The 19,050-nt window shown below is 40.6% G+C and overlaps 1 protein-coding gene across 2 annotated transcripts; it reads right to left on the bottom strand.

Moving 5' to 3' along the window:
* Positions 1-928: 928 nt before the first annotated feature.
* On the bottom strand, positions 929-14,367 carry LOC122739879 (cytochrome P450 1A2). Of its 2 annotated transcripts, none has more exons than XM_043981590.1 (7): positions 14,242-14,367; positions 12,252-13,088; positions 6,601-6,724; positions 5,330-5,419; positions 4,316-4,439; positions 2,146-2,232; positions 929-1,754 (listed from the first exon to the last, which is right to left on the bottom strand). In XM_043981590.1, the coding sequence occupies exons 2-7, from the start codon at positions 13,077-13,079 to the stop codon at positions 1,457-1,459; spliced, it is 1,551 nt and encodes a 516-aa protein (XP_043837525.1). In that variant the 5' UTR covers positions 13,080-13,088; positions 14,242-14,367; the 3' UTR covers positions 929-1,456. The 2 variants fall into 2 exon arrangements, with proteins under 2 accessions (XP_043837525.1, XP_043837526.1); XM_043981591.1 differs by having other exon boundaries at positions 12,537-13,088.
* Positions 14,368-19,050: the final 4,683 nt, after the last annotated feature.

Raw genomic sequence — 19,050 nt, 5'->3', positions numbered from 1 at the left:
AACCTAACTTGGCTCCAAAGGTCAAATATATAATGATTACATGAAAAAAAATAGCAGTCCGACTTTTTGACAGGGTTTCTAACCTGGAATTTCAAGGAGATTTCTGTAGGTGCCTAGATTTTTTAGCAAATAATTCAATAGTTTTTCACACTATTCTTTTTTTTTAAAGATGGAGAGATGTAGAATTGATGCAGTGGTGTGCTGGAGCCAGGTTGTACCAGTGAGAGTTTATGGCAAAATTTTCAGTGTGAGCATTTACAACCAAGAAATTGTCAAATATAAACAAGGGATTGATTTTTTTTTGTTTTGCTGATTGTTTAAAGAAATGGAGAGAATGGTAATGATGCAGATTAAACTTAGAAGTTTATCTCATCCCTCCCCCCCCCCAATCTGGTTGTTAAACCAGATATGAAGAAAAATACTATCTGCATCCAGAGAAAGAATTGATAAATAGATGTATAGAATAATTTTTTATATCTAATGGTAGACATCTCTAGGGCAGGGGATGGGGAGGAAAGAAAAAAAAGGGGGAAAAGACATTTACATGATAATTTTGTTGTATATTTGAAAGGAATAGCAAGTTGTGCAGAGTGGATTTGCAGTTTCATGTACAATCTTTCGTTTTTACAGTACTGTTACGGAAATGTTCGTTTTATTCCATAAATAAAATTAAACAAAATATTTTTTTACCAGCTCAACCCTAGCTAGATGATAGTATAATTAGGTGGATTTGACTGGATCCAAAGAACAGACATTAATGGTTCCATGGCATCTTGGAAGGAGATCTTCAGCAGAGTGTAGCACAGTTCTATGCATGGCCTTGTGTTATTTAACATTTATCTAGGTAACTTGGATAAAAGCTTGTCAAATTTGCAGATGCACAAAGTTGGGAAGGAGTAGCTAACACAAGTGATGATGGACAAGAACATCAGGGTAAACCGAATAAGAAGAGTTTAATAGAGGTGAATATTAAGTCTTACACTTGGATTCAAAACCAGCTTTCCAAGTACAAGGCTAGGGAGGCATGGCAAGAAAGTAACTTGCATGCAGTCTTGGGGCGGGGGAGGGTCTTAGTGAGATACAAGCTTAACATAGTTCAACAATGTGATCCTGTAGCCAAATTAGAGAACTTCTGGCAAAATTGTGGTAACTCCTTGTCAGGTATGATATAGAAAAACATGCTCCCTCCTTTCCTTTCAGCAATTAATATGTTTGAATCATAGAAGAAATGAAAATGAGCTAGAGAATATATATGTATATATGTGTGTGTGTGTATATATATGTATATATTTATGTACACACACACACACACACACACACACACACACACACACACACACACACACACACCTGCCAGGGACATGACTTCTTGGCCTAACCCCAATAAGTATGGACTGAGAGTAAGTGGAAGTAGAGGAGGAAGGAGCCTATACCCCAGCCCTGACCAATGGGAGCCTCAGCCATTCCAGGAGGAGCGTAGCTTAGCCTGGAAGTGCTCACAGCGGGCATGCTTCATGGTCAACCCAAAGGTAGGGGTCAAATCCAGCTCCACTCCAGAGGGGACGCTGAACTCCATCTGATGCAGCAGGATGGCCAGGAAGAGGAAGATTTCCCACCGGGCAAGTATCTCCCCAATGCATCGCCTCTTCCCCAGTCCAAATAAAATCACCTTCTCACTCAGGGCCTTGTTGATGGTTCCATCTGCACTGAGAAATCGCTCTGGCCGGAACATGAACGGGTCCCCCCATAGTTTCCTGTCACAGGAGGAGGAACAGGATTTGAGGAGATAGGGCAGGGTCTCCAAACAGCTGTCAGAGCCCCAGATCCAGAATGAGGGCTGGGCAATGGGGTATGTGGCATATGAGTAGGCACCCTGCTCTGGAGACCTTTTCAATTTCCCCAGGAGGCCAGCCCAGTAGCCTGAGCCCCAAGGTCCAGCCTTCCAAGGCCAGGACAGTTGGCTCTAAACAGCTGTACCTTCCACATGGTCAAAAGCAGACCCCAAATTTCCTACATGGTGGACAGAAACTAGGAAGGGCTGCTTCAAGCAGGTCCCTCAGCTACTCACCCTTGCACTTGGCTGATGGACATAGACAAACAAAAGCCTCCTTGCCCAGACCCCACCAGGTCCCAGGGAAGACTCACTGGTCATGGTTAACCTGCCACTGGTTCACAAAAACGCAGGTGCCCTTGGGGATGTAGAAGTTGTTCAGGGTCGTGGCTCTCGTTGTGCTAAAAGGGACAAGAGACCTCCATTAGACAAGAAGACGGTGGGGCAGGTATGGACTGGGGCATGCCTCCTTCCTCTACCCTTCCCTTAGTCCTTTGTCTGCCACCGTTCCCCAGCATCTGTAGTGAAAAGGGAGGGTGCTGACATTAGCTTTCTCTCCTCCCTCCTCCTCTAGTCGTATCCTGGACTTCAGCAAGTAGCTTTTCAGTGACTACTGTGCACTCGGACCTGCTTGGCCACATTTCATGGTAGACAGGAGAAAAGCCTATCTTTCCCCCCAGGGAGCACTTCATCTGGTTGGGGAGAAAAGGCTCTCTCCACCCCCACCCCCATCTCTTTGTCTCTGTCTCTCTTCCTCTCTCCCTCTCTTCCCCCTCTCTTCTCTATCTCTGTCTCTATCTCTTTCCTCTCTGTGTATGTCTCTTTCTCTTCCTCTTCTCTCTCTCTCTCTCTCTCTCTCTCTCTCTCTCTCTCTCTCACTCACACACACACACACACACACACAGAGGCTATCAAGAGAACAATCAATGGTAGGGGGCGGACAGTGACTAGACTGCCTGGTTGGGACTGCAAGGCAAGGCTGCAAGGTCAGGATAGTGGCAGGAAGACATCATCAAGGCCTGGAGGAGTCAGGGAAAGATTCTTTGGGCCAAGTGGAGAGTGTGAATCCTTATAGAAAAAGATGGAAAAAAATGTCCTAAGCAGACGGAGCAGTGGAAGGAAGGCAGGGGAATAGGCAGGATTGTAGCTTTGTGTGGTGGGGGGACAGTGAAGAGGCCTCCATGGCAGCAACTAGAGGATCACTAAGGGAATAGTGGGGGGTGAGGGGCAAGGCTATAGAGGTCAGTGGGGACAAGATTGTGGACTGTTGGGCCAGAGAAGCTAAACCTTCTCCGGATCTCTGGATGCAGAACACTGGCTTAGGCACTTCTCTGCATCTCTGGATACAGAACACTGGCCTAGGCACTAGAGAAGATATAGAGTTTAGAAAATACATGGTCCCTTCCCTGCAGGGCATATAGTCTAACAAAGAAATGAGATAACAGTCCAGACACTTACTAGCTATGAACCTGAGTAAGTCATTTAACCCTATTTGCCTCCTTTTCCTCATCTGTAAAATGAGTTGGAGAAGGAAATGGCAATTCACTCCAGTACCTTTGCCAAGAAAACCCCAAAATGGAGTTACAGAGAGTCCAACACAACTGAAACACCTCAACAACAACACAACCAAAACAAAAGGCAGTTACAATTCATATTATATTGTATGCCAGAATTACAAAACAAAGCTGCTAATGCCTCCCCCTTTCAGATTCCCTTCCATTACTCTGTATATATCTTATATTTATCCAGTTATTTCCATGTCATCTCCTCTATTAGAATATAAGCTTCCTGAGGGCAAGGAGTATTTTTGCCTCTGTATCCCCAGTGCTTAAGGTATAGGGTAGGGTGTGGAGTAAACACTTTAAAATGTTCATTGCTTGACTGACTAAGGGAGATCTTCGTGGGAAGGTCACTGCTAACTTTCCTGAAAAGGGTGACCTTTGTTTTGACCTTTATTTATTCTAGCAGGTAGATAGCTAGATAGTCAAGTCAAGTCAACAAGCATTTATTAAGAGTTCACTCTATGCCACTGTGCTAAGCACTAGGGATACAAATACAAGTATGCAACCTTGACCCTGACCTCAAGGAGTTTCCATTCTAATGGGGGAGGGAAGAAAACACATGAAGGAAAAGGGTGGAAAGGGGGTGGGGAGGTGTGCACACCAAGTCAGGCTTGGGGATGTCCAGGAGGTTCAGGCGGAGGCCTGGAATCCAACCAGATAAGGACCACAGTGCCCTGTCAAACGTAGCATGGTCACAGGGGACAGAACCTCATTCGTAGGTGGGGAGGCAGTGGAGATGACAGCCTGCATGCTGGGTATGAAGGATGGAAGGGGGTGAATGAAGGTGGGGAAGTCTATGCTAGTCTAGGGAGGTGGCAGGGAGGACATAGATGAGAAGAACTTGAAAATCTTGGTCAGGACTTGAATCAGAAGGTGGAGGAGACAGGGTGGGAGGAGGTGGGTGGACGAAAGAGAGATTTACCTGTGGGGGATGGTAAACGGGACAAAGGAGGTATGCCTGAAGATCTCCAGGATAAAGGCCTCCATGTAAGGCAGCTGAGTCCTGTCTGCGAGGAGGGGGCTTCTCTCTCTTCCAATCACAGTGTCTACAGAAGGGAGGAGAGTCAGAGGGAGCAGGAAGCTGCCCTGCTCTTCCCCATCCCTCTCCTTTAGTGAGTCACGAAGAGTCTGTACCCTGAGAAGTGGTGGGTTATGGGAAAATACATCTTACGCTCGGAGTCTAGAGAGACCCAGGTTCAGTGTTTACCTTTGACCCTTGCTGCCCGACTCTAAACAAGTCACTTAGCCTCATCTCCACATGCTAAGACAATAGCTTGCTGGGTGGTCTCCCTGCCTCTGTTCTGGTCCTTCCTCCCCTCAGCGGTCAAATGGACCTGCCTCTCCCTTCTCTCTTTCTCTCTCCCTTTCTCCTTCCCTCTCTCCCTCTCCCTCTCCCTCTCCCTCTCCCTTCCCTTCCCCTTTCCCCTCCCCTCCCCTTCTCCCTCTTCCTCTTCCTTTCTTTCTCTCTCCTTCTCCCTCCCCTTCCCCCTCCCCTTCTCCCTCTTCCTCTCTCTCTCCCTCTCCCTCCCCTTCCCTCTCCCCCTCTTCCTCTCTCTTTCTCTCTCCCTCTCCCTCCCCTTCCCCCTCCCCCTCTCCTTCTTCCTCTCTCTCTCTCCCCCTCTCTCCTCCCTCCCTCTCTCTCTCTTATCTATCTATCCCTTGTTTTTATGCAGTTGTCTTCCCCCTTAGAATGGCAGCTTCTTGAGGCCAGGCAGGGACTGTTTTGCCTTTCATTGTGGATACACTGTGGCTCTCCCAGTGCATAGCATGGTGCCTGACACATAATAGACACTCAAGTGCTTGTTGACTTGACCTCCACAAAGCTATTTCCTTATCTAAGCACACTAAGCACAGTACTCCCAGGCTGGTTGGGACAACAACAGGAGATGCCAGCTTTAGGGCGCTGTGTATACTATCCAGTATCTTACTCACTCACCCAGCTCCTCCTGGATCTTCTTCTGGACCTCAGGTTTTGTCACAAGGTACATGAGGCTCCAGGAAATGGCCGTGGTAACCGTGTCAAAGCCTGGACAGAGCACATCAGCAGGGAGGGAATGGTCAGAGAATGAAGTGAGGAAGATCCATGCTTAAAGCATGTGGTCTTAGGGCTTCTTCTGTCCTCCTGGGAAGCCTCCAGGGAACAAACTGCCTGTTTCATGATTCTGTCCCTTCAATGAGGCTCAGATCTTGGTGAGCACCATCAGTCCCTAGAATTTTAGTGTGTTATGGGAGTTCAGTAATAATGAGAGACATGCAAATTAAAGGATCATTGAGACTTCACCTTTTACCCATTAAACTGGCAAAGATGACAAAAATAGAAAGTGACAAATTTGGAGGGACCATGAAAAAACAGGTACATCAGGACTTAGTGGAGCTGTGACATGGTTCAGCCATTCTGGAAAGAATTGGAGTTATGCCCCCAAAGTTACTAAACTGTATATCCCCTTTGACTTAGCTATACCACTAGTAAGCCTATGCCCTAATGAGATCAAAGGGGAAAAAAGAATGTTAAGTGCAAAAATATTTATAGCATCTCTTTTTGTAGTGTTCCAAAAATTGGAAACTAAGGGTCTGTCTTCCTATTAGAGAATAGCTAAACAAATTATAGCATATTAATGTAATGGGATATGGTTGTGTCATGAGAAATGACAAAATGGTCAGTTTCAGAAAAAATTGAGAAGACTTCTATTAACGGATAACAGATTGAAATGGACAGAACCAGGAGAACAATTTACAAAATGGCAACAACATTGTAAGAGAAAAAAAACTGAAAAATTTTAGAATTCTCATCAATGCCATGAAAAACTCTAAGTCCCAAAGGTTCAATTTCTGACAGAGACATGATGAACTTACAATGCAGAGAGAGAAATGTATTTCCAGGCATGACCAATGGAGCCATTTGTTTTGCTGGACTGTGCATTTTTATGATGAGGGTTTAGTTTTTCAGGTTTTTGTTGTTGTTACTGTTCAGTGAGGGTTATTAAGAGAGATAGATGATAAATGCATTTTAAAATAATCTTTTTAAAGCAAACACTTCATTGGGGCTTATAAACTAGGGTTTTTGAGTGGATATGGGACACAGAATCCTGTAAATCTGGTGCAATCTTGCCTAAGAGACATACACGCAAGTTGGGGTACCACACTATGAAAATGCTGTGATCCTAGACAGGGACATTGGGTAATAGGTGAGGAAAAGCTGGCTCCTACCAGCTCCAAAGATGTCATTGACGAGATTGGTGATCATCGCCTCTGGTACATTGATGCTGATGTTCCGCTGAGCCTTGTCCTGGCTATGTTTGAACAGAGCATCAGTGATGTCTCGAATATTATTCTGAAAGAAAGGACAGGTACAGAAGCCATATTATAATCACTTTCGCATCCAGGAAGCCTGAGGTTGGCGGCCACCATTTGTCTCTCCTGGGGATTCTGGAGCTGGAGGCAGTTTTGGGAACCCTGAGTCATACTAGTAATGCATCCTACAGGAGGCAGTCCTGAAGGACAGGCCCATTCATGGAGGGGGTCACAGGGTAGCTCACACCTGAGCCAGGTGAAGGAACCATTTGTGTGGTCTGGAAGTCCAGTGGCATTTCTTTCTGGAATGTACCTTAGTTTTGTTATTCTACAAGGATTCTGTTTCAGGGCCAAGAAAAGGTTGTTGGGAACATGGATGAAAACTAGCACTGATTTTCTCCTCTACCTCCCAAAGAAGACAATTAGCCTTTTGGATATAGTGTTTCAGCAGGTAAACAATGACCACTCACAATCATGCCTGTTATGGACACAGAGTATATGCTTCTTCAAAGCACTTTCATCTTCCTCATCTCATTTAATTCTCAAAACTCTCCTGCAAGATAGATAGGGTAAGGGGGCAGCTAGGTGGCACAGTGGATAAAGCACCGGCCCTGGATTCAGGAGTACCTGAGTTTAAATCTGGCCTCAGACACTTACTTGCTGTGTGACCCTGGACAAGTCACTTAACCCCTATTTCCCTGCAAAAAGAAAAAAGAAAAAAAAAAGATAGATAGGGCAAGAGTTAGTAACTTCATTTTATAGATAAAGAAACTGAGGCCCAGAGATGAGATGTGAGCTACTCCAGGTCACAGAGCTTGTCAGTGGAAGAGACAGCAGGGTACTGTGAAAAGAGAACTAGAAGATTTTTATGAAAGAGGAATCATAAGGTACTCAATAAAGTTAAACTGTTGACATTACTATATGGGATGATGATTTGTGTAACTTCTAAGAACTTTATCATTATTAGGGCAGTGAAAAGGAGTTGACAGACAGAGAGCATGGATATGAGTTGATTATGTTGGAATGATCTCCAAAAAAATGAAAGGGGGAGAAATAGGGATGTACTGGGAAAGGGGGAAGGAAGAGTAGAACGGGGAAATTTTTCTCAAATAAAAGAGCATTTCAAGAAAGAATTTTTACAATGGAGGGGGAAATGGGAGGGAGGTGGCAGGCAATGCTTGAATCTCACTCTCATCAGAATTGGTTCAAGGAGGGAAGAATATAGAAATATCACTTAGTAGGGAAATAGGAGGGGAAAGGGGTAAGAGAATGGAGGAATTATAAAAAGGAGGGCAGATTAAGGGAAACAGTGGTTAGAAGCAAAATAGATTCCTGAGGAAGGATAGGAGGAGGGGAAAAAGAAGAAAATGGGATGATTTTATGATTTAATCATAACTGTGAATGTGAATGGGATGAGCTTACCCATAAAACAGAAATAATTAGCAGAATAGATTAGAAACCAGAATCCAACAATATATTGTTTACAAGAGACACACTTGAAACAGAAAGACACACAAAGAGTTAAAATAAAGGGCTGTAGCAGAAATTTCAACTGAAGTAAAAAAAGACAGGGGTAGCAATCATGATCTTAGACAAAACAAAGGTAAAAAATGACCAATTAAAAGCAATAATTAGGGAAACTACATTTTGGTTAAAGGCAATGAAGTAATATCAAAAATTTTAACAGTCATTTCTCTTATAAAGATCTCATTTCTCAAATATATACTGAGTATAGAAGTGTCAGATTTATAAGAGCCATTCCCCAATTGATAAATGGTCAAAGGATATAAACAGACAGTTTTCAGAAGAAGAAATCAAAGCTATTTATAGTCTTTTGATAATGCCCTAAATCACTATTGATTAGAGAAATATAGATTTTGCTGAGGTACAACCTCAAATCTATCAAAAATGACAAATGCTGGAGGGAAGGAGGAAAAAAGAGATACCTTAATGAACTGTTGGTAGAGTTGCAAACGGGTCCAACTAATCTGGAAAACAATTTAGAACTATGCCCAAAGGGCTATAAAACTATGCATGTATGATGGCTGTAACCCAAAGAGATAAAAGAAAAAGGGAAAGGGCCTATACGTGCAGAAATATTTATAGCAACTTTTTGTAGTGTCAAAGAATGAGAAATCAAGTTGATGTTCATCAATTGAGGAATGGCTGAACAAGTTGTGGCATATGATTGTGATGGAATACTATTGTGCTCTAAGAAATGATGAGGGGGAGCAGCTAGATAGTGCAGTGGTAAAGCACCGGCCCTGGATTCAGGAGTACCTGAGTTCAAATCCGGCCTCAGACACTTGACACTTACTAGCTGTGTGACCCTGGTCAAGTCACTTAACCCTCATTGCCCTGCAAAAAACAAAAAACAAAACAAAACAACAACAACAACAACAACAAAACAAAAAAAAATGATGAGGCAGTGGTTTCAAGATCTATATGAATTAATGCAAAAAAGTGAAATTAGAAGAACTGGAAAATCATTGTGCACCGTAACAGCAATGTTGTAATCATGATCAGCTGTGAAAAAGGTGGCTACTCTGATCAGTAAAATGGCTCATAATGAAAAATGCTATCCACCTCCAGAGAAAGAACTGATGAACTCTTCATGCAAATTGAAGTATAATTTTCTCACTTTATTTTTCTTGCTTTCTTAGAAATATGTTTTACATTATTTCACATGTGTAATTGATATCATATTGCTTGCTTTCTCAGTAGGTGGGGGAAGTGGTGGGAGGGAGGGAGACAATTTGGAACTCAAAATTTTAAATGAAAAGAATGTCGAAAATAAATAGATTTCTCAAAAAGAGCACTGGACCAGGATACTAACTAGCTGTGTGACCTTGGGTAAGTCCCTTCCTTTACCCTAAGCCTGTTTCCCCTTCCATAAAAACGAGGTTTGGACTAAATGATTTCAAAATACCCTTTCATTCCAGAGGACTTGGGATAAAACATGCTACCCATCTCTGACAGGGAACTGATGGACTTAGAGTATAGAATGACAAACATTCTTTTTTTTTACCCTGGGCAGAGCCAATATGGGAATTTGCTTTGCTTAACTATGAGTGTTTGTAACTAGGGCTCTGTTTTTCTTTCTTTATGAGAAGAGGGAGGTGGGAAGGAGAGAAGGCAGATTTTCACTTTATAGAAACTAATTGAAATCAGTTTCATAATGGAGGGGAAGATAGGGGACATGGGCAAAGATTAAACCTTACTCTCCTCAAAGTTGGCACAAAGAGGAAACAACGAATACACTCAGTTTGATATAGAAATCTGTTTTCTCTCACAACTAGCTAATATGGGATTTTTTCCATGACTACTCATGTATAACTTATTTTAAATTGCTTGAGTTCTTGTGGGGGGGGGTGGGAAAGGAGGGGGGAAGAGAAGTTGGAACACAAAGGTTTTTTTTTAATTGATGTTAAAATTTTGTTTTTACATACATTTTGGAAAAAAAAATCTATTCACACACACAAAAAAATCTATCTTACCCTAAAGGGAAGTTCAGATAGGGACGGTGATAATGGAGAGGGGAGGGGAGACTGATATGGGGGAGGGATTTTGGGGAAGGTGGTGATCATAGGTAAGGCAGTTATTGTAAAGGAGAGGGTAGGGGGTCAGAATAGGAAGGATGAGCAGATGCAAAATAGCATGGAGAGATATAGACAGTTAGTCATCATAATTATAAATGTGAACGCATTTGAGGCTGAGTGATACATGCGGGGTGAATGTAGAGAGTTGGAGCAGGATCTACTATGATTTGGCTGGAGCAAGGAAAGCAGGGGTAGCAATTATGATTTCAGACAGAACAGAGGCAAAAATAGATCTAGTTGGGGGAGATGGGTAGAGAAACTATATTTTGTTGAGTGGTACCATGGACAATGAAGTCATATCAATGCTTAACATGTATGAATGAGTTGAAAAATCTCTAGGACCAGATGTATTCACAAGTGAATTTTTACCAATCTTTTAAAGAACAATTAATGCCAATACTATATAAATTATTTGAAAAAATAAGAGCTTCAAAAAAGCTTGGAAGGACATGTATGAAATGATGTTTTGGGAAGTGAGCAGAGCCAAGAGAATACTCTACACAGAGACAGCAATATTGTTTGAGGAAGAACTGTGAATGACTTGACTATTATCAGCAATGCAATGATCCAAAAGTCAATCCCAAAGTAATATTGATGAAACATACTATCCACCTCCAGGGAATGAACTGATATTGATGAAACAGATTGGGGAATGCGATTTTTCACATTCTTTCATAAATGACAAATATGGTGATATTTTCCATGATCATATATGTATAACCCATATCTGATTATTTACTGCCTTGGGGAGGGGGGAGGGGAGAGGGCAAGGGAGGGATAGGGATTGGAATAGAAAAACATAAATAAAAATGTTTACTTTGGAAAGGTGGGGGAGCGGTGTGCTGAGAAGAGTACAGAAGGTATATATGTATTTATATATACACACACACATAGATTATGAATTTCTGAGTTATTTAGGTATTATTTATATAGTAATTATATTTAAACAAATTTGTCATAAGTTATTTATATAAATTGACATGTATTTGTTATTTATAAAACAGTTATTTAAGGAATATATCTAAGTATATCTAAATGTAATAATGTAGAAAATTTACATTATATATGTCATTTATGTGTCTGTGTATATTATATCTGTTTGATAGATGTATAAAATATAATTATATATCACAAATAAAATAAAAAATTTTCAAAAAAGGAAAGAAAAGAAATAAAGGAACAGTCATGTGAGAAGACAGCCACCAGCACCACAACAAACTGGTAGGGTGTTAAGTAACTTCTGTGAGTTTATGATTCTATGACTCTTGACTCCCATCCCAAGGCTTTTTCAAGACCATCTGGCATCTTCCCCTTCCTTATCTCAGAGCTTTGCTTCTGTCCCCATGCTAATAGAGATGTCTAGAATGTAAGAGGAAGATCTTTGGATTTGGGCTTGGATTGGGATTTGAACTCTCCTCCTCTCTATTTGCATCACCAAGGGCAAGTCACCTGGATTCTTTGCACCTCAGCTTACTCTCTTGTAAAAGAGACATAATTATCTCTATGTCACGGGGTTGTGAAGGTTAATTAAGAAAGAGCACATGTGTAAACTCAATAATGGTCAGTTGCACTCACTAGCTGTGTGACCTCGGGCAAGTCACTTAAACCCCATTTCTCCTCCAAAAAAAAAAAAAAAAGGTCAGTTGTTCTTCACTTGGAAAGAAGAAATCACCAGTGAAGACTAACAACAACAACAAGCATCCCTATAGACCTTTTAGGTTTGCAGAGTGCTTTATGGATGTTATATCATTCAATCCTCACAATAACAGAGGAGGTCAGTACTATTATTATTCCCATTTTCCCATTTGCACAGCCAGGTAGTCTCCAAAGCCAGATTTCAACTCAGGTCTTCCTGACTCCAAGTCCAATGCTCACACCCACTGTGCCACCTAGGCTAAAGGGGAGAAGGCCTAGACTCTGAGAGCCTCCAGGGAGGGTGAGGGACCCTATCTCATTATTACCATTTACCTGATCAAAGTCCCTGTAATGCTCCTGGACAGTTTTCCGCATGAATTTTAAGAACCTCTGGTTGAAGTCCTTGAACCTCTGCAGCCTTGGGTTTGGGAAGTATCGGAGGATGGGGATGAAATCAACTGAGTTACCTGAGGTGGCACTCTCAACAAACTCATGACTCTTGCTAATGAGACTCATCAGTTCTTGGTTCTCTTGGGCAGAGCACTGGCCGAAACACATAGCGCCTATGACATTGGCCACAGATACCACCACATGATTGTAGGGGTCAAAGCATCCTACCCCATCCATCAACTCCTGGAATTTCTGGATCAGAGACTCGGCTTCCTTCTTCACGTGCTCCTCCAGGTAGCAGGAGGAAGAGGATGGGGAGGAAGACACAGAGAAGGTGTTGAGAGCACTCTGGGCCAGCTTCCTTCGCGCTGCCCAGACCTCCCCCGAGTCAGGGTTGAAGCTCATGCTATTGCCATCTGCAACAAGGGTGAAGCTGTAGAGGTCGGGTCGGCCCTTGAAGTCCTCCCCCTGCCTCACCAGGGCCTGCCGAATGGTTTCCAGGCCACTCAGCACCAGCACAGGGGTGGAGCCGATATGAATCTGCATCACGTCCCCGTACTTCTCTCTCAGTCGGGCCAGGGCCAAGTGGGGATTCTTCCCCAGGGTCAGTATGTTGCCAATCAGAGGCCAAGCCCAGGGTCCAGGTGGGCTTTTGAGTCCCTTGGGGACCCTCTGTGGGTAAGACTCAATGATCCAGAAGACCAGGCAGAAGATAACGAAGGCCAAGAGAAGCTCTGAAATGGAGACAGAAGCCAACAGGCCCACTACCATCTTCACTGTCTAAATAGAAATAAAAGGAAGAAGTCAGTGAGTTTGGGGGGAGTCGAGATGAGGGATAGGGGCCATCTAGGAGAGCCCTCACAGGACAGACTATGGAAAGAGCCATGCCCTGGATCTCACAAGAGAGATTGGTTTCAAGCATTATAGTGAATCCTTTCCAGCATCGAGAGAATGAGGATCAGGAAGTGTGGGAGCACTGAGTCCTGAGTACAGCCAAGGACCAGGTGGACAAGATACATTTCCTCCAGGATCCATATCATCAGCTCAGAGCACCTGTCTCCAAAGGAAAGGGCTCAAGACTGGGCTAATATCAGACAGGAGGGCCCTGGGACAAATGGGGCTCAGCTTTAAATCCTGTACTTAGTCCGGGATTTCCCAGATTCATGGGCAAGTGAAGAGGTCTTCAAATGCCACCCCTCCCTTCCATTTCATGGATACAGATAAATCAAAATGCATTAGACCTGAAAGGGGACATCAAAAATCAGTTAATCCTGAGGTTCTTAGCCTTTTGGGTTCCTAGACCCCTTTGGCAGGCTGACAAAACCTTTGGGCTCCTTCTCCAAATAATGGTCTTAAATAAATGAAGGAAATGTTCAAAGTTAGTGAAAACAAAGGTTTATCATCATCATTATGATTATGATTATTAGCAACCATGGAAGTCCACAACCCTCTGATCTCTATCCATGGATGCATGAATTCCCAGGTTAAGAACCTCTGATCTAGTCCAATCCTCTTATTTTCTTTTTCTTTCTTTCTTTTCTTTTCTTTTTTTTTGAGGGGCAATGAGGGTTAAGTGACTTGCCCAGGGTCACACAGCTAGTAAGTGTCAAGTGTCTGAGTCTGGATTTGAACTCAGGTCCTCCTGAATCCAGGGCCAATGCTTTATCCACTCACCACCCAGCTGCCCCCAATCCTTTTATTTTCTAGAGGAAACAGGCCCAGACAGGTGCAGCAATTTACTCAGTTACACAGTGGATTAGTGGCACAGTCAGAAGTAAAAAACCCAGGTCTTAGTATTCTCAGTATTCACAAACACACACACACACACACAAATACCCAGGTCCTTATCTAACTACTAGAACCCAGTGTCCGCTGTAATGAGGGTCCTAGAAGTGAGGGGTCCCCAGAGCTTGAGGAAGCTAAAGGAATTTACCTGTGTTGTCTGGGTGCTTAGAGATGCCTGGAGTTGGAACAAGCTGCTTTGGAGTCTCCTCAGCTCAGCAAGTGAACATAGACCCCCTTTTATGTAACTCCTGCTCCTTAACTGGCCCTGGGAAAGGCCCATCAGGTGATCAGATAACATTTCAAACAAATTGAAAGGATCTGAACTTGGACGTAAGCCCTTGGCTCCTCCCCGAAAACAGAGCTCCGGTGTAGATACTGGTACAAGGTCCAGGGGCAGAGAGGGATATTGGATTTGAGGGGAAGGGCATCCCTTTGCTTCCCTGGGTCTAGATTGGAGTCCAGTGACATTGAACCCAAGGCAAGTGTGGCTGCCTTGAAGAGGGAAGTGGAATAACAAGACCACCATCATTTACAAAGCTACTGCTACATGCAAATCACTGTACTGGGTTATGGGAAAATACAAAGGTGAGTAAGAAAAATTAAGTATTGTTCCTCCTCTCAAGGAACAATATAAGGTAGAGAGGTTCTGAATATTTTTAATATGTCATGGCTTCCTTTGGCAGTGTGGCTCCCTTCTCAGAATAAAGTTTTAATTTTAATTTTAAAATTTAAAATTTTTTGTTTTTCAATTATGTGCAAAAATAATTTTTAGCATTCTTTTATAAAATTTCAAGTTCCAAATTCTCTCCCTCCCTTCCCCCCTCCTAGAGAAGGCAAGCAATTTGATATAGATTATAATGTGAACTCATGCAAAACATATTTCTACGTTAGCAATGTTGTGAAAGAAAGAAAGCACAAACCAAAGAAAAATGAAGAAAGTTAAAAAAAAAGATGCTCCAATCTGCATTAAAGCTCCATCAGTTCTTTCTTTGGAGGTGGATAGCATTTTTTCATCATAAATGCCTAAGAATTGTCTTGGAATCATTGGTCACTTTACTTTACATCAGTTCATATAAGTATTTCCAGGTTTTTCTGAAACAATGCTGCTCATCATTTCTTTTAGCACAATAGTATTCCATCACAATCATATACCACAACTCCACCAACAGTGCATTAGCATCCTAATTTTTCCATATCTCTCCAACATTTTCATTTCCCTTTTCTGTTATATTATCCAATATGCTAGGTGTGAGATGGTACCTCAGAGTTGTTTTAATTTGCATTTCTTTAATTAATAGAGATTTAGAGGGAAGGGAGGGAGGAAAGGAGGGCTAGAATTTGGAACTCAAAACATTATATAAAAATGTATATTATTTTTTAAAATAGTGATTTAGAGTATTTTTCATATGACTATGGATAGCTTTGATTTCTTTTTCTGAAAACTGCATACTCATATCCTTTGACCATTTATCAATTGGGGAGTGACTCACATTCTTATAGATTTGACTCAGTTCTTTTTATATTTGATAAATGAGGCCTTTATCAGAGAAACTTGCTGTAAAAATGCTTTCCCAGTTTTCTACTTTCCTTTTAATCATAGCTGTACTGGATTTGTTTGTGTAAAACCTTTTAAATTTAATAAAATCAAAATTATCCATTTTGTTTCTTGTACTGCTCTCTGTGTCTTGTTTTGTCATAAATTCTTTCCTTATCCATAGATCTGACAGGTAAGATATTCCACACTCCCCTAATTTTCTTATGACATCTCTCTTTATGTCTAAATCATGGACTCATTTGGATCTTATCTTGGTAGGTGGTATGAGATGTTGGTCTATACCTAGTTTCTGCCAAACTTATTTCCAATTTTCCCAGAAAAATTTGCCAATAGTGAATTTTTGTCCTAAAAACTTGGATCTTTACATTTGTCAAGCACTAGATTACTATATTCATTTTTAAAAATGTGTATTATGTACCTAATCTATTCACTGGTCCACCACTCTGTTTCTTAGCCAGTATCAGATACCTGGTACTGGTAGGCCACTTTCCTTCACAGTTTCTCCCCCACTAATTCCCTCATAGTCTTGACCTGTTGTTCTTCCAGATGAATTTTGTTATTATTTTTTCTACCTCTATAAAATAATTTTTGGTATTTTGGTATGGCACTGAATAAGTAAATTAATTTAGGCAGAACTGTCATTTTTGTTATATTGGCTCAGTCAGCCCATGAGCAATAAATATTCCTCTGGTTGCTTAGATAGATCTCACTTTATTGGTGCGAAAAGTGTTTGTAATTGTATTCATATAGTTCCTAGGTTTGTCTTGGAAGCTAGACTCCCAAGTATTTTACATGGTCTATAGTTTGTTTGTTTGTTTGTTTTGGTGAGTCAATTGGGGTTAAGTGACTTGCCCAGGGTCACACAGCTAGTAAGTGTCAAGTGTCTGAAGCCTGATTTGAACTCAGGTTCTCCTGACTCCAGGGCCGGTGCTCTATCCACTGCACCGCCTAGCTGTCCCTCTATAGTTATTTTAAATGGAACTTCTTTCTATCTCTTCCTGTTGGACTTTATTGTTAATATGTAGAAGTGTTGATGATTTATGGGGGGTTATTTTATATATTGCAACTTTTCTGAAGTTGTTAATTATTTCAAGTAGTTTTTTAGGTGCTTCTGGGATTATTTAAGTATACCATCATATTATCTTCAAAGTGTGATAATTATGTTTCTTCATTTCCTATTCTAATTCCGTTATTTTTCTTCTCTAATTGAATAATAGTGGTGATAATGGGCATTGTTACTTCACCCCTGATCTTATTGGGAAAGCTTCTAGCTTATCCCCATCAAGGATAATGCTTGCTGATGGTTTTGGATAGCTACTCCTTATCATTTTAAGGAAAATGTCCTTTATTCCTATGCTTTCTAGTGTTTTTAATAGGAATGAGTGTTGGATTTTGTCAAAACTTTTTCTGCATCTATTGTGATAATCATATTATTTTTGTCATTTTTCATTGATGTGGTCAATTATGCAGTTAGTTATTCTAATACTGAACTATCCTTGCATTCCTGGTATAAATCTTAGCTGGTCATAATGTATGATCTTTGTGATATATTGATGTAATTTCCTTGCTAGTATCTTATTTAATTATTTTGCATAAATATTCATTAGGGAAATTGGTCTATAATTTTCTTTCTCTGTTTTTGCTCTTCCTGGTTTGGGTATCAGTACCATATTTATGTTGTAAAAGGAATTTGGTAGGACTCCTTTGCCTATTTTTTCAAATAGTTTATATAGGATTGGAATCAAGTATTCTTTAAATATTTGGTTGAATTCACTTGTGAATCCATCTGGTCCTGGGGATTTTTTCTTAGGGAGCTCATTAATGGTTTATTCAGTTATTCTCCTAAGATAGGGTTATTTAACTATCCTGTTTCCTACTCTTTTAATCTGGGCAATTTAAATTGTTTTTAATTAAAAAGTTTTAATGATAAGAGTATTTTATTATTTTCCAGTTACATGTAAAGATAGTTTTCAACTTTTGTTTTCATAGGATTTTTAGTTCCAAATTTTTTCCCACCATCCCATCCCTCCCCCCTCCCCAAGACAGAAAGCAATCTGGTGTAGGCTGTATATGTACAATCACATTAAACATATTTCTGCATTAGTCATATTGTGAAAGAAGACGCAGAACACAAGGGGAAAAGCTAAAAAAAGAAAAAAAAGCCAAAAAGTAGAAGCAGTATGTTCAATCTTTTTTCTGGATGTGGAGAACATTTTCTAGCATGAATTCTTTGAAATTGTTTTGGATCATTGCACTGCTGAGAAGAGCCAAGTCTATCACAGTTGATTATCACACAATGTTGCTGTTACTGTGTACAATGTTCTCCTGGTTCTGCTCATCTTACTCAGCATCAGTTCATGTAAGTCCTTCCAGGTTTCCCTGAAATCTTCCTGCTAATAATTTCTTACAGCACAATAGCATTTCATTACATTCATATACCACAACTTGCTTAGCCATTCCCCAATTGATGGGCATTCCCTCAATTTCCAATACTTTGCCACCAAAAAGAGAGCTGCTATAAATATTTTTGTATATTTGGGTCCTTTTACCTCTTCTATGATATCTTTGGGATACAGACCCAATAGTAGTATTACTGGGTCAAAGGGTATGAACAGTCCCTTAGCCCTTTGGGCATAGTTCCAGGCAACTTAAATTTTTAGAAATATTTATCCATTTTACTTAGATTGTCAGATTTATTGGCATATAATCGGGCAAAATAGCTCCTGATAATTGCTTTTATTTCCTCTTTATTAGTGGTAAATTCACTTTTTTTTCATTTTTGATTCTGATAATTTGGTTTTCTTCTTTCTTTTTTAAATCAAATTAACCAATGGTTTATCTATTTTCTTTTCTTTTCTTTTCTTTTATAAAACCAGATCCCAGTTTTGTTTATTAGCTCAATAGCTTTCTTGCTTTAAATGTTATTAGTTTCTCATTTGATTTTCGGGATTTCCAATATGGTGTTTAATTGGAGACTTTTAATTTGTTCTTTTTCTAGTTTGTTTTTTTTAATTGCCCATCCAATTCATTGATGTGTTTTTTCTCCATTTTGTTGATGTAAGCATTTAAAGATATACATTTCCCCCTAAGTACTGCTTTGGTGTATCCAGTAAAGTTTGGTATGTTGTCTCATTTTGTTGTCATTATTTTTAATGAAATTGTTGATTGTTTCTATGATTTGTTCTTTTATCCACTCATTCTTTAGAATTAGATTTTATTTCTAATTAATTTTCAATCTATGTTTCCACAGGCATTTGTTGAATGTAATTTTTATTGCATTATGATCTGGAAAGGATACATTTAATATTTCTGCTTTTCTGCATTTGATTGTTAGGTTTTTATGCTTCGATACATAGTCAATTTTTGTGCAGATGCTATATGCCACTGAGAAAAAGGTGCATT

This window comes from Dromiciops gliroides, chromosome 2 (assembly GCF_019393635.1).
Source record: "Dromiciops gliroides isolate mDroGli1 chromosome 2, mDroGli1.pri, whole genome shotgun sequence".
Classification (NCBI taxonomy): Eukaryota; Metazoa; Chordata; class Mammalia; order Microbiotheria; family Microbiotheriidae; genus Dromiciops; species Dromiciops gliroides.
The sequence above is the reverse complement of the archived record's forward strand: the minus strand, read 5'-3'. Positions and strand labels throughout refer to the sequence as shown.

Excerpts from the sequence above, each read along its gene's own strand:
- LOC122739879 (XM_043981590.1), bottom strand. The coding sequence starts at position 13,079 with ATGGTAGTGGGCCTGTTGGCTTCTGTCTCCATTTCAGAGCTTCTCTTG. Across the intron at positions 6,725-12,251 it reads ATTACAGGGACTTTGATCAG|AATAATATTCGAGACATCAC; the intron begins GTAAATGGTAAT and ends CCTTTCTTTCAG. Across the intron at positions 5,420-6,600 it reads CAATGACATCTTTGGAGCTG|GCTTTGACACGGTTACCACG; the intron begins GTAGGAGCCAGC and ends TGCTCTGTCCAG.